We start from the raw sequence: 16,066 nt of genomic DNA, 5'->3' as shown, positions 1-16,066 counted from the left end.
TATTTGTTGAATTTCCTCTCAATTTTATTTTGTCAAAACCATCTGGCTCCAGATACATCTTTTTTTTTGTTTTTTTTTCAGTATCTACTTGAAAATGTAACTGGATCCCGATGATTTTGTACTGGCTGAAATAAAATGGAGTGAATTCAGCACAGCATTTCCCCCCCTCCCCCCTTCTTTTCTGTGTAGTTTCTTAACAGCATCTTACGTCAGGGCTTTCTTTTCTACGGGCCCCCTTCGGCCATTTTGTTGGAAGAACATGTCTGAAAACGTGAGTGAAATTACAATCGCTCGAGCAGCGTCTTTGTCCCACACCCGTGGCCATCGTGAAAGGCGACGTCTTAAAATAGCTCCTGCCTACCCGGTTATTTACATTACCTAAAGTGCTTTACTCCCGTCTTGGACTGGAGCGGGAGGCCGCTCGGCTTGGGCGGGGTTTTGCCGGTGGTCGCTTGTGGTTGACTTGGATGCGGGGGCGTGTACGATTTCCGTCGACAGTGCCCCACCCATCCCTTGCAACTCCTCCTTCGTCTTGAATGTCCTTGTTTTGTGTCCTTGAGAACTAAGAGCAATTCCATAAAATGGACAGGATGGAAGGGCGGGGGCGGGGGGTGGGGGGTGGAACATCCCGGCTCCATCCGTAGTGGGGGCCTCACCGAGCACTCTCGCTAATGAACAATTATGACGGAAAACTATCGCCCGGCCGAGTCAATCCATTTATTTTGTGCTTTACTTACAAAGGGGGAGATAGTTGGGGGGACGGTTTGACGTCGGACTCTGACGAAGAGACCGTTTGGATCGGAACCAAAAGAGTCATTCATTGGTGAGGACTGGCTATATTTAGAATGTCCTCCAGCGTTTTTCTTGCCTACAGCAGCGGTCCCCAACCACCGGCCCACTTGGTACCGGGCAGCACAGAAATGTGCCAATCGAAGTCCCCCTTCGAACATTGCTTTGCAAGTTAAAATGAACAGAATGTACCCATAAATGAAAGAATAAGAGCAGTAAACAGAAAATAATATTCACATAATTGACTGAACATATGGCTAAAACGCGCAGCTGCTGGGCAGCCATGATTTCCGAAAATGAAGCTATTCGGACAAGAGGACAGCCCCCGCCCCCACACCGCCCTCCTCGCGGGGTTTCTCCAGAGCTTCGTGTGAAAGGAAGCTGTTGGCCGGGCTTTTGTCGTCAAAAAGAAGGCAATCGAAGAAACCTGCTAAATTGGCGTTTTGTTGTCAATACCAGTGTTTTAAAATATACAATTTAAAAGCAAGGCGGCCCGGTAGTCCAGTGGTTAGCACGTGGGCTTCACAGTGCAGAGGTACCGGGTTCGATTCCAGCTCCGGCCTCCCTGTGTGGAGTTTGCATGTTCTCCCCGGGCCTGCGTGGGTTTTCTCCGGGTGCTCCGGTTTCCTCCCACATTCCAAAAATACGCGTGGCAGGCTGATTGAACACTCCAAATTGTCCCTAGGTGTGAGTGTGAGTGTGAGTGGTTGTTCGTTTCTGTGTGCCCTGCGATTGGCTGGCAACCGATTCAGGGTGTCCCCCGCCTACTGCCCGGAGACAGCTGGGATAGGCTCCAGCACCCCCCGTGACCCTAGTGAGGATCAAGCGGTACGGAAGATGAATGAATTTAAAAGCAATGAAAAAAAAATGGTTGCACGTACTTGTCTCAACTGGACCGTGACACACAAAAAAAAGGTTGTGGACCATTTTATCCATTCGTCAATTTTCTATTATCCCGTTCTGGGTCACATGGGAGATGGAAACTATGCCATCTGACTGAAGTGGTACACCCTGGACTGATTGCCAGTGAATTTACAACCCGTGGTTCTGGGACTAACCCACACAATCTCATGGAGATTATTATCGAGCCTCCAGGTTTGAGTCTGGGGCAACCGTGTGCTTGATCAGTGACCACTTGTGGGCTGTGCCCCAAAGTCAGCTAGGGTAGGCTGTGGTGACCTCATCTCTCAAGGAAGATAAGAGATTGCTCTTAGGATATGCATACCTGTCAAATTTTCGGAGCGCTAACCTGTATAAAATACCCCAAAAAATCCTTAGAAAGAGCAAAAAAGTCCTTATAAAGTGCAAAAAAGTCCTTATAACATTCATTCATTCATTCATTCATCTTCCGAGCCGCTTGATCCTCACTAGGGTCGCGGGGGGTGCTGGAGCCTATCCCAGCTGTCTTCGGGCAGTAGGCGGGGGACACCATGAATCGGTTGCCAGCCAATCGCAGGGCACACAGAGACGAACAACCATTCGCACTCACACTCACAACTAGGGACAATTTAGAGTGTTCAATCAGCCTGCCACGCATGTTTTTGGAATGTGGGAGGAAACCGGAGCACCCGGAGAAAACCCACGCAGGCCCGGGGAGAACATGCAAACTCCACACAGGGAGGCCGGAGCTGGAATCGAACCCGGTACCTCTGCACTGTGAAGCCCACGTGCTAACCACTGGACTACCGGGCCGCCCTCCTTATAACATACCAAAGCATTTTCAGAATCCGTATGATATGTGCGATACGGCCATATACGTAAGATTCACCGCAAAATCCGTATGAAGAATGGCTAAAACCGTATGAGTTGACAGGTATGGATATGTCAAGTCGAACTAGTGTTGTCTTGAAAATAGAGATGCTCCGTTAAGAAATGTCGTCCACTTACGGTATATCTCGTGCTTGCGTAACTCATATGGAGAACACAATGCACACTTGCCAGTTGAATTTACTTTTTTTTTTCCTTTACCTAATCCGATAGGAACGGAAACCATGCGTGGACATTTTAAGAATACTTTAGTTATTTATTGCATCCCCCCAGTTCAAGTTAGACTTAAAAATTGCAAAATTTCCTTCACCTCCCTTTTTTTTTCATATCTCAGTAGATTCCAGAGAACAGGTCTGTTCCTTCAACATGACTCAACGAGATTCCATTCTCTTATCTTATCTGGCGCTTCGCTATCATGATGACCGATGCGTATTCGTGCCCTTTTATTTTATTAATGTACCGTAATGTCCTCTCTAATTAAATTGCAAATCTGATGCTGGAAACGGTTAGCGAATGAGGTAAAACAAGAAAATAAAAATATGTCATGCGTGAAAGATGAAAGATGGTAGTGAGGATTTCAAAAAAGTACGTGTTGCGGAAAGCTGAGAGTTTTTATAAAAGTGACACCGTTTAACAAATCAGCGCATGGATCGCACGGCACGACATACCGCCATGTCTTATTGGTTCCCATATATCTCTCCATCTCTGCCATTAGCCCTCTCCGAGCAGCTGAGCAGAATCGTGAGCCAAATGAATGTAGCGGCTTCTCTAATGAAATCAGCCAGGAGAACCTAATTATCCACCCGGCCCCAGAACCACTCAGACTGGCTGCAGGTAGACGGACCGGAGCTCAGCAGGCAAGCACGTCAATTGCTGTCCAATCGGTGAGGCGTGGCTTGCAGATTGAGTCAAAGGCGGAATCGGGATCACGGATTTTCGTGGGTTTTAGTTCACATTTTGGTTCAGTTTGAAGCCGACATGTCGCATAGATGGGGAGAATTATGGGCAGGCAAGTTTTATTAGGAGCATGTTCCCATGTGTGTGTGTTGATAAGAGATCTTGTTCACGATAAAAAAACATAGATAAAAATTTCAATGCACCAAAGTGATAATATTTTACATTGGGCAATTCAAAGGGTTTTTTTTTTGGTGCTGTTTTTTTTTTTTTTTTTTTTAATGCCAAGAATAATTTTCCTTTGAAAGCTGTTGCAGCTGAAAAAGCGACACAGTCTACTGACTTTTTCATTATTATTTTTTTTAACAGTCACTTACATTTTTGCTTGTAAATCAGTTGACCATCTAAAACAGGCATGTCCAAAGTCCGGCCCGCGGGCCATATCCGGCTCGCGGTCGAATTTCATCCGGCCCTCGGCCCCCGTCATAAAATCAGTGCCGTCTGGCCCGCAGGTTGGGCGCAATGGAACACGTGTTGCATTGACTGAGGTCTCGTAGACTGGTGACTGATGTTTCATAGAGTACTGCTTCCCTCTAGTGGTTAAATGAGTAATAGCATTCACTAAATGAGTAATAGCATTTAGACACTAGAGGGCATCACTCACGAGTTAACAAGACATCACTCCGTGTTTATATTGACTGATATGTCATATTTCAAATTCCTGTTTCAAATGAACCAAAAGAAATTCTTAAGATTGTTGAAATTAAAATAAAAATGGAAATGTGAAACAGACTGGCTTACTAAAATTTGTTGAACAATATTGTTGTTCAATGTAAAGAATGTCAGCCAAGGTCGGCCCCCCGACATTTTACCACATAAAATCTGGCCCCCTTGGCAAAAAGTTTGGACACCCCTGATCTAAAACTTTACCATACCTCCCCGTGATGTGCTTTCTTCACTTTATCGGTGGAATGCTTGACACGAACGTGAGCTTTCTTACGCGTCCATCTCAGAGTAGATAATTCCATCTTCGAATTCCTTTCCTGTTTGAAATTCTCAACCAACATTTAAGAACAGAAATGATTTGCTGTCATGCTGTGCCAGCCTGCTTCCCTGATTTTGTGTGTTGCCACCAAAGGAAGATCTTGTCAACTTCCTCGCAGTGCGGTGCTTTTATAAAGACAGAAAGGGTAGACTGAGTTTTTTTTTCTCCCCGCCCATAGAAATGTAGCGGGGAGAATAATATAGGGACCGCACACACATACAATAGCACATATTAGCCCCTGGGGATCGGTTCGCTCTCAAATGGAAGCTGAGAGGAGCACGATGGATGGGACCCACGTGAACCCTTCACAATTGTACGCGCACGGAATACAGTGGGGGGGGGGGGGGGAGTAAAGATCGGATATTTATAATAGCATTTTCATTTTTAAGGGACACGGCTTCATTGTAAACCTATCAAATGTTCTTTAGTTGTGCTCTAAATTTGTATTTTACACGGCGGATGGGACTGCAGCAAATGGAGGAGGTGGTGGGATGGTCATCACACCTCTTTACTCATCACGACGCATCTTGGCCACCAACCACACCCTGTTCTGAGTGTGTGTGTGTGTGTGTGTGTGTGTGTGTGTTGTCATCCTCACCTTCTTTGAGGGTAATGTCTGTACCCTTGTGCTCCTCAATCAGCCCTAATGGATCCTCTGGCTCAGATTCAGATGGAGCACTGATTATGATGATAAAGACACACAGACACACACACACACATGCACGTACGCACACACACACACACACACGCACACACACACACACACGCACACACACACACACACAAGCCCAGTCGATGACATGCTTGGAAGGTGGAGCCACACTCAAGAATTTATTGGTCTCAGCTTTTGGCTGGCTGCATGATGATGATGATGATGATGATGATGATGATGATGCTGATGCTGTGTGCGCATATGTGTATGTGTGTGTGTGTCCGTGTGAATGTAAGCCCAAGAGCAACTCTCGGAAGAAAATCCATTGATTCTGTAACTAGGGGGTTTGGCTGGGGGTGGTGGGGGGGGGCATTTTTCATCATCAAACATTACCAGTGACAAGTAAGAAAACCTGAGTAAGTAAAGCCACTATTTGAACAGCAACGCTGCAGCAACATATGTAGATCAACAATATAGCAATCACCCACAGCCGTGTTCTTTAGCCTCTGTGGAAAAGAACTACTGCTGCATTTTACTCAATCACGAGAGTTGTGAAAATCTTCGTTGTGTCTGCATGACTGGATTGTGCTGCCCCCAATGGCCAAGTCACACATGACAGATGGAGTCGCAATGATTTAATAATGATGAACAATCTTTGAATTTTTTTACGTTGTAATTATTATGTTGTTACTAAACGTTTTTATCATTTTCTTATTCGGAAGCACATTACAAAAAACACACACACACAAAGAATCTTTTGGAGAGTCCGGACAGTAGAAAAAGGGACTTTTATTCATTTCAAAGGGAATAGAGAATTTAAGTGTTTGAGTTATGGTGTGTGGTCATGGTTCAAATACAGCATGACTTCTACCGATTCACTTCACACCGAGTGAAACATTTAAGTAATTTCATAATTGTCACATACTGCAAATAAAATAAACAAAATCATCATCTCAAGAGATTGCATCATAACATCGGAAACAATCAAATTATTGTGATTTATTTATTTATGTCGAAACGGGTCACGACTTCACATCAAGTAAGACTTTTACTTTCTGGTGAAATTCTGAAATGAACTGTTGCACGATTTTCTTCTTTCTCGAGATGCACCGTCCTGCGTGTAACGTTTAAGATGTGAGAGCCGAGCAAAGAAGCGGCACCGCGATGCTGGAACGAGGACCGTAAAGAACACAGAGCTTGTTGGAGAGCTCACGCTCCAGTAATCTTCAGACTGACAAGGTTTGACGGGGAGTCACATCAGAGAGGAGGGCGGGTCGCAGGCATGCCAACATTTCACACACACGCACACCCCCACAACTTACACACCAATAGAATTCAGTTGCTGAACATGCACACACATACGCGCGCGATTAAAAATTGCAATTGCCAGTGAGTCCACATGAATTTCTGTGCGATCGATGCTGTAGTTTCTGGTCGTTTGTGACTATGTGTGCCCTGCGACTGGCTGGCGACCGGTTCAGGGTGTAATCTGCCTTCTGCCAGAAGTCAGCTCGGATAGGCTCCAGCAATTCCCCGCCACCCCTTTGCAGCCCGGCGGTCGACTGCTCTAACGCGTCAAACTCACAGTGCAGAGGTAAAATTACTTTCCACCCATAATCTTGCTGCTGTATACTGTAAATTTCCCCAGTGTGGGACAAATAAAGGCTCTATCCTATCGTATTGTAAGGAGCGACGGCCCGGAGAAGTGAAGTACTCGAAGAGCGGTGGTACACTGCTTTATTTCAGCAAACAGCAAAGCGGACGTTAGTGTAAACAAACGTCCAGCCCGCCCGGGGGCTGTGATTGGTTGGTAGCGAGCGGCAGCGGGGGCCGCCGATTGGCTGATCAGTCTCACGGCGCGAAATTCAAATGTCGGAGTTCTCAGAGGGCATTTGTGGTTGCTACAGTATCTTTGATTCTGGCTCCGGCCTTCCTGTGTGGAGTTTGCATCTTCTCCCTGTGCCTGCGTGGATTTTCTGCGGGTGCTTCCGAATGGGCTCCAGCACACACCCGCGAACCTCGTGAGGATAAGTGGGTTAGAAAATGGAACGGATGGAGATAGATGTGTGTGCGTGTGTGTGTGCATGTGCGTGTGTGTGTGTGTGTGTGAGTCCTTATTTGTATGATGTGTTGCAAAAGACAAACAGTTGCGATGCGTTGCATTCTTGCACTACACTTTTTTCCATCACAGCTTTGCAGCCTCCGCGGTAACGGGGAACGCATTGTTGACTAAAATGAAAATCTCTGAACTCATTCCAGAGTTTTTCATTCAGTGGTGAGTGACTTCCTGCTCAAGACCCCTGAATAAAGCTTGTGGGGGTTTTGTTGTTGTTGTTGTTGTTGTTTTTTATGGTTCAAAAGTGTCATTGCACCTCAAGCAAGGTATGTTTTACCTTATTCTTTCACTTTTGTTGAAACGGTGCTATTGACCTCTTGGCCAGGTCACCCTTCTAAAGGAGATCCTGATCTCCTTGGGTTAAAACGGTGAAATAAAATCAATGATTGATTTGATATGACTGCTGAAAGTCCCATCTCAATCTATCAGCACACCCTGGGTCTGTGGTTTTGAAAGACAGTAGCAACGAATGTAAAACACGGTGGACAGAGTCCTCAGATATAACACACATTGCAAGAGAAATAAAGCAGTTATTTGGGCTAAAACCGGAAGGGCACCAATTCAGATAAAATGGCAGACATCGCTCTATTTATGCTATTCTATTTCTCTTCACCTTAAAATTGTAATTGGCACCCTGCTACTTTCATCCAATTATCCTTTGCCAGACTGTGAGAGAGAGAGAAAAAATTGACCTTTAAATGGGACTTGCCATGCACACAATGGCTCGTGTGTATTGGGGAGTTAATAATTCACCGTTCCTTCAAGCTCCGGAAAATTTTTGTATTGCTTGATTCGCTGCTGTGACCGGTATGAAATTTGAGTTTGTGTTAAGCTGTGGTGAACTACAAACGATGATTCTTTCTTATTAGTGTACTGAAAAGTTTTCTTATCTTATCTTATGTACTTCACAGGTTGTACTTACTTATGGTGCACGTTCGCCAATTTTCCACTAGATGTCAGTACAGTCATCATTTCAAAGAACATGACATAAATTCATTGTACAGTTTTTGCTTGTGGTCCTTGGGGGAAACTCCAAACTAACGAAACCTTTGACCGAGTTATTCGGACCAAGTAAAATTTGGAATTTTTAAAAGAAATGCATTATGTGAAATTAGTAAAAATGGGTCATTTTGAAACTGCAAATTTTGAAAAACGAGTATTTGCTCTCATTCTTGAAGTGGCATCAGTATTTTCAAAATGACAGAAAACGGGAAACGTGTACACGATAAGCAACTACTAAAGGTACAACAACAGAACCGCATGAAATGAGACAACCATCAAAAAAATGACGAATATGTGTCAAAAATTATGAATACTGCCTTTTCTCTTCTTCTTTCTACATACATTCTTGCTGCTGGAGGCTGTAAATTTCCCCATTGTGGGACAAATAAAGGATATCTTATCTTATCTTATCTTATCTTATCTTATCTTATCTTATCTTATCTTATCACTTCACTCACAAATTGACAGTGTAAAATCTGGGCCTGTTGAATTGAACACAAAGCGGACATTGTAGGAAACCACGACTTATTCTGTTGTATGAGTGGCAACACTGGTTTATTTTGCTTATTCTGGGTATGGGAGCGCCTTTTATTCTTATGACTGGGTGATATAATATAGCGTGATATATAATGTTATTCGCCGCCCACGTTGGGTTAGGAAAACAAAACAACAGTAGTCACAAAGTGTTTTAAAATATTTTAAATCAGAGATGCAAGTAAACTTTCGTTTACATTAATTTTTTTTTTTGACTACGACGTGTAATTAATTAAACAAATTTTTATAGCGTCACTTTTTTTTTACACTGAAGGCGAGTTTTGGTGGTTGGAGAGAGTCATTTCTTCAACGTAACATAAACTCCCACTGAACAGTTAAAAGCGATGTTGGCTCTCGTTGCCGTTCTCCTCCCACTCAGCCAAACCCACATAAAGCAAAATTGGGAACGGAACCCAATTTATTTCGCCCTCAACGACCACGAGCAGCGATGGCAGACACGGAGAGCCGTAGCTCGACTTTCCCCGACATCGTGGAGCTCAACGTGGGCGGTCAGGTGTACGTGACCCGGCTCGAGACCCTCAAGGCGGTACCCGACTCCCTGCTGTGGGCCAAGTTCAGCCAAAGTTCCCCGGAAGAGCTCCCGAAGGACGGCAAGGGTCGCTTCTTTTTCGACCGAGACGGATTTCTGTTCCGCTACATTTTGGACTACTTGCGGGACTCGGAGCTCTTCTTGCCCGAGTTCTTCAAGGAGAGAAGGCGGTTGCAGAAGGAGGCAGACTTCTTCCGGCTCCCGGAGCTGTCGAGTCGCCTGGCGGCCCCCAGCAAGGAGAACTCCCCCACGGAGGACGGCGGGGAGCCGGAGGAGGCTGAGCTCGCCAGCCCGACCACCACCACCAGCACCACCACCACCACCTCTTCCTCCTCGTCGTCGGACAGAACCCTGCGCTCTCCCGGCTCCGGCGGGGGCTACATCACGGTGGGCTACCGGGGCAGCTACACCATCGGCAGAGACATCCAGGCGGACGCCAAATTCCGCCGAGTGGCCCGGATAACCGTGTGCAGCAAGATCGGCCTCGCCAAAGAAGTGTTTGGGGACACGCTGAATGAGAGCCGAGACCCGGATCGAACCTCGGACAAGTACACGTCCAGGTACTACCTGAAGTACAACTTCCTGGAGCAGGCGTTCGACCGTCTGGCCGAGGCCGGCTTCCACATGGTGGCCTGCAACTCCACCGGGACGTGCTCGTACGCCAGCAGCGACCCGGGGGAGGACAAAGTGTGGACCAGCTACACCGAGTACGTTTTCAGTCGGTGAACTTGTGAGCCAAGTGCCAGTTCGTGACTTCTTTTTTCGCAGTGTTTCACTTATAGTTGTCGTGTTTTATGAGTACACTTTGTCACCAAAGTGGGGGTTGATTTCCTTATTCGATAAGATAAGATAAGATAATATATCTTTTATTCGTCCCACACTGGGGAAATTTACAGCCTCCAGCAGCAAGAATGTATGTAGAAAGAAGAAAGGAGAAAGAGAAAAAAAACCCAACAAACATCTTTCAATTAAATACAATATGAACACAAATGGATAAATCGCAGTACTATTTACAATTTTCCTTCACATCATTTGATTATTATTATTATTATTATTATTATTATTTGTGTCTATTTTGTAAACGAGGAAAGAGTGCCGATGGGGCTCAAAGAGCGCAGGAGTCACCAACCTTTTAGATTAGGAAATACTTCTCGGGTAGTCAATAAATATCTTTATGCAACACTTTTATTTCTGAAACTCTTAGTTTGTGCTTATTTATACAGCATTCCTTGAAAAGAAGTCCCATCACTGGCGGCTATTTTTTAGATTGGGGCCACCCACAGGCTCCACATGTTGGTGGGCCCCTGTTCTAGAGCAAGGACATTAAGTCGTCATGTAAATATGATGTTTGGTGTTTCAATGTACAGAATCATACACGTGTTATTTTTAAAATAACATTCTCGGGATACTACTACTACTACTACTACGCGTCTTGATTTTGGAAATTGTTTTGGGAATAATTGTAATCTCTTGTTGTGTAGCTGATACATATATCAAAGAAAAATAAATGTTTATCATACAACTAAATAAATAACTTCAAAACTGGCAGTCAGGTTGGCTGACTGATTCTCAGATTTTTTTTAAAAAGCCGAAAGAGGCTGTGATATCTACTGTATGATCTGTACCGTACATATTTAACCATATTAAAGGAAATGTGACATGGCAATGCATCCTGTACCGCTCTCTTGTGTTCACTGTTACGATTTGACAACTGGCATTCAAAGCCATTAATGGCACAGCACCATCAAGTAACATGTCGCAGATTCATTTAGTCTATGAAATGATGTAATCTGCACACTCTGTTGCTATTGACGTGATGTCCGCTTGTGTTCGTAGTGGGGAGGAAGCCGCCGGCTGAGGCCCAAGATGTTAGGCTGTTAGGTCTCACGGCGGCTGTAAGAACTGTAAGAAAATGAGTTTGGACAGTGTGTTAGGAAAACAAACGTTTGTACATGTCATGAACAATGAATAGTCAGTAAAAATAACCCCTGAAATTTCTTATAATTATAATAAGATTTATAATAACAATAAAAAAATTAACAAAAAACCCCCACCATGTAAGGTGTTTTTAGCTGAAAAAAACCCGACCATGTTTAGTAAGGCGTTATTAGCCGAAAAAAACGACCATGTATAGTAAGGCGTTTTTAACCGGAAAAAACCCGACCATGTATATAGTAAGGTGTTTTTAGCCGAAAAAAACGACCATGTATAGTAAGGTGTTTTTCGACGAAAAAAACGACCATTACAGTAAGGCGTTTTTAGATGAAAAAAACGACCATGTATAGTAAGGCGTTTTTAACCGAAAAAAACCCGACCATGTATAGGAACGTGTTTTTAGCCGAAAAAAACGACCATGTATAGTAAGGCGTTTTTAACCGGGAAAAAAACGACCATGTATAGTATGCCGTTTTTAGGCGAAAAAAACGACCATGTATAGTATGCCGTTTTTAGGCGAAAAAAACGACCATGTATAGTAAGGCGTTTTTAACCGGGAAAAAAACGACCATGTATAGTATGCCGTTTTTAGGCGAAAAAAACGACCATGTATAGTAAGGCGTTTTTAGACGAAAAAAAACGACCATGTATAGTAAGGCGTTTTTAACCGAAAAAAACCCGACCATGTATAGGAACGTGTTTTTAGCCGAAAAAAACGACCATGTATAGTAAGGCGTTTTTAACCGGGGAAAAAACGACCATGTATAGTATGCCGTTTTTAGGCGAAAAAAACGACCATGTATAGTATGACGTGTTTAGACGAAAACAACGACCATGTATAGTAAGGCGTTTTTAGACGAAAAAAACAACCACTTATAGTAAGGCCTTTTTAGCCGAAAACAACGACCATGTATAGGAAGGCGTTTTACACCTTATAACACCTTATTATACATGGTCGTTATTTTCGTCTAAAAACGCCTTTCTATACATGGTTGTTTTTTTTTCGGCTAAAAACGCCTTACTATACATGGTCGTATTTTTTCGGCTAAAAACGCCTTACTATACATGGTCGTTTTTTTCGGCTAAAAACGCCTTACTATACATGGTCGTTGTTTTCGGCTAAAAACGCCTTACTATACATGGTCGTTTTTTTCTGTTAAAAACGCCTTAGCCGAAACGTCGTTTTTTTCGGCTAAAAACACCTTACTATACATGGTCGGGTTTTTTTTTTGGCTAATAACGCCTTACTATACATGGTCGGGTTATTTTTCGGCTAAAAACGTTTTTCTGTACATTATTGTTTTTTTTCGGCTAAAAACGCCTTACTATACATCACTGGTGTCAAACTCATTTCACATGGTGGGCCACGTAGGGCCTCGGTAGATGTCAAATGGGCCGGACTATTGAAATGATGTCTTTCCTTTGTTTTGGTATAAAGAAGCACAAGAACATTTGGAATATGTCGAAATTTAATCGTAACGTCGTAACAAAATGGGGGCAAAAATCGCTTTTCACTCAGAGCGAAAAAGCAAATCAAAAGGAATGCCCAGAGACGAGATTAAAAGATTTGCATCCTTTTCGAGTGGATCATGAGTGAACATTCATCAGTCTGTGACGTTTCAAACTTCAAAAACACATTCAAGTCAACGCATCGTTGGACGTGTCCGTAAGAAAATGGAGAAAACGGACATGCACAGGCGGAGGAGGAGAAGAAGTGAGCCAAGACCATTGGCAGATTTGTTGGCATTCTTCGAATCAGCTTCTATGGGAACTAAATCTTTCACACTTTTTCTCTCACAGCCTCTGCCGCTAGCTAACTGTAATTCTGTTTCATTTTCATACCTCGCCTCTGACATTCTGGCATAACGGCGCTTGGTGTTCACAATAGCCCCGATGCATCGGCTCTTTGTTTAAATCAGACGCAATAACAGAGAATGAAATATGAAGGCCCCATGGCGACGGAAGAAAAAACCTTTCCCCCTGTTATTGCAATCGCCTCGCCTCGTTCCCACCGTTTCCATTAGCACCATCAACTTTTATTAATGTGCGTCCGGCCATTCTCAAAATCAACTGGGAAACACAAGACGGACACATTAGTTACTTTCGTTTTTCTTCGGCGCTTCTTTTTAAACGACTAGCAATGCGATAGTGGAGCTTGGTCGAGTCCAAGAAAACGTCCACTCAAGCAAAAGTCTGGGCAATTGTGAAGGGTTGAGTGTTGGTTTGTATTTCGGAAAGACTAAGTTGAGGGATTCGTTGTTGATGAATGGATGGCTTGACTTTAAGAAACGGAAAAAGGAAAGATGGACTCCGTTTGAAAGCAGCTTTATTTCTAAACGTCCGCACCGCACCACGATCGAAAACACACACCCGTCTCGCCAACTCCATCACTTCCTGCTTTCCGTTTCTTCAGCCAATCAGAAGCGATCAACATTTAAAAAAAAATAAACGTGTCTAAGCAATGATTAAACAACAGAATGTAATTTAGGTCATCTTAACATGAAATAACATGATGCTCAAACATAATATGATAATAATGAATAATATAAGCTTACAACTGTGTTAGGTCATTAAGGGCCAAATACGAGGTTGAGAACACACACAAAATATGACCAAGATGCTAGCACCTAGCAAAGTTAATAACAATAATAACAATAATAATAATAATAATAATAATAATAATAATAATAATGAAAAAGCAGAGATGGGCATTATGGTACAAATAAGAATGGAGGGGCAATGTGCGCATTTGTAAATAAAGTTAATTAGCATTTTGTTGTTGTTCAAGAATTCAAAATGGCCTCCGTTCCAAACGAGTGAAATTGCAGACTTGTCGACGTTTTAAAGCGACGCTTGCCGATCCCTTCTCCGCCGTGCTCCTTAAAAGCACTCAGAATTGTTTTTGAACCAATTAGTTCACCAAAGGTCCACATTGATCTTGATGAATCATTTTGAGTTCACGTTATCAAACAAAATGTTAAATTTCGCCACTAGATGTATTTTTTTTTCCACAAGAGTTTGCAGCCAGTGCGTCATGCTAGCGTCTCGCGAGCAGAAGAGTATAAATCAAAAGCTTTTAGTGTTTTTTTTTTTAAAGAAGAAATGTTTTTCCATTCCTCCGCTGTCAATGGCCATTTGTGTCGGCCATAACTGCATCTTGAAAGAGATATTTGTAAGATTGGCTTCCATGAATAATCCATGAGCGTCACAAGGTTAGAAAAATGTTGATGTTCCGTCTGGACAGCCAATATTCAGAATGAGTTCTTTCTTTGACCTTTCTTGTGTGTTATCCTGAATAGAATTTCATTCGAGTCGGTCGTGCCATGGTTTTCTGACCTCCAAGTCCTGTTCAAATTGAAATCGCGCATCATCTCATTACTTGTCCCCTCCAGTGAAATATTTAGATTGAGTGAATAGATTTGGATTCAAGTGTGGTTAATCATTGAGTTGAAGACACTAAATTCCATTGTCCATTCGTTCATTTCCAGATGACTCACGAGGGTTGTGCTGAGCTGGAGCCGATCACAGTTGACTTTTCCAGCAAATATCCGACCTACCCAACAAATTCTGTACAATACATACAAAACATGCTGATTTATATAGCGCTTTCACAACAGCGGCAGCTGTAACAAAGCGCTTAACAAAACAGTTAACAGTAAAATAATAAACACAACATATAACATAAAATACGGACAGTCGTGCAGTCCTAACCACTTTTCCGTCACACGCTTTGTTGTTTGAAGCAGTTTGAGATGAAAGAGGAGAGAATCAAAGTTTCCTTTTCAGAGACGTCATGCTCAAAACATGCACACGTCAGCTACAACCTAAGTTTCAAAGTCAACAAGAAGCTGTAGCATCCATTGACGAAAAAAGAGATTGGTTCACTTCTCCTGTCTCGTGTAAATCCGCTTCAATTCCAAGTGGCGACTCTCGGTTCCAAATACGCATCCTCTCTCCTCTCTCCTCATCCTCAACTTCAGCAGCCATCCATCCAGCCGCACCAATGCTGACTGTCCAACAACGCCGACATATCCGCTGAACAAAACGGGGTTGTGAAAAATGCTGCCCATTACAGGCGCAAAAAACACAAGCGCCCCAGGTCTGTCCAGCACCGACAATCAATGGCGGCAACATTCCTCCCAATCAAAATCTGTGCAGGTACAGGCGTGCTGCCGAGAAGGCGCAACCACCAAGCACAGATACTTCTCCTTTGACGAATGTCGTGGCCAAAAAACGCTGAAAACAGTCCATATCAGGTCCGCACGATGAAACAACAAACAACACGTGACAAAACAAAAGACAAAAACACCAAAAAAGAACAAAAAAGCAGCTACAAAGCTACTTCCTCTTCACAAATGAGAAGTGATGCAGCTTTTTTGAGGCCGCGCTGTACAGCCACATTTCTGTAGACATAGAAAGTGAAAAACGAAAAGACCACATGTGGGATATTTTTCTGCAGAACCACCAAACGACTAATGCGGACATTGCGATTTCCTGCTGTGACTTATTGACTCTTGTGGAACATGAATAAGGACCATCGGTGGACTATTCTGGCAATCCCCACATTTCATCCTGAGAGCAATCCCCACATTTCATCCAAATATGAGCCAAGGGGATATGATGTGTCACTAGAGGCATGACGCAATCGGAAGGCGAAGACACAAGATCATCACGCTGTAGCGTTTCTGACCACAACCATAAAGTCGAATACATCAGAGCCAACTCGTGATTGGCCTGAGAAATTAAAAAAAAAAAAAACGCCATCATCAATGATTATCAGCA

At 43.4% G+C, this 16,066-nt stretch overlaps 1 protein-coding gene across 1 annotated transcript; it reads left to right on the top strand.

Moving 5' to 3' along the window:
- The first annotated feature begins 9,096 nt into the window (after window positions 1–9,096).
- LOC127598949 (BTB/POZ domain-containing protein KCTD12-like) lies at window positions 9,097–11,015 on the top strand. The gene has a single exon (XM_052062563.1). The coding sequence runs from the start codon at window positions 9,248–9,250 to the stop codon at window positions 10,073–10,075; it is 828 nt and encodes a 275-aa protein (XP_051918523.1). The 5' UTR covers window positions 9,097–9,247; the 3' UTR covers window positions 10,076–11,015.
- The last annotated feature ends 5,051 nt before the right edge of the window (window positions 11,016–16,066 follow it).

This window comes from Hippocampus zosterae, chromosome 4 (assembly GCF_025434085.1).
Source record: "Hippocampus zosterae strain Florida chromosome 4, ASM2543408v3, whole genome shotgun sequence".
NCBI classification, from domain to species: Eukaryota; Metazoa; Chordata; class Actinopteri; order Syngnathiformes; family Syngnathidae; genus Hippocampus; species Hippocampus zosterae.
Note: the sequence above shows the minus strand (reverse complement) of the source record. Positions and strands in the feature narration are given on the sequence as shown.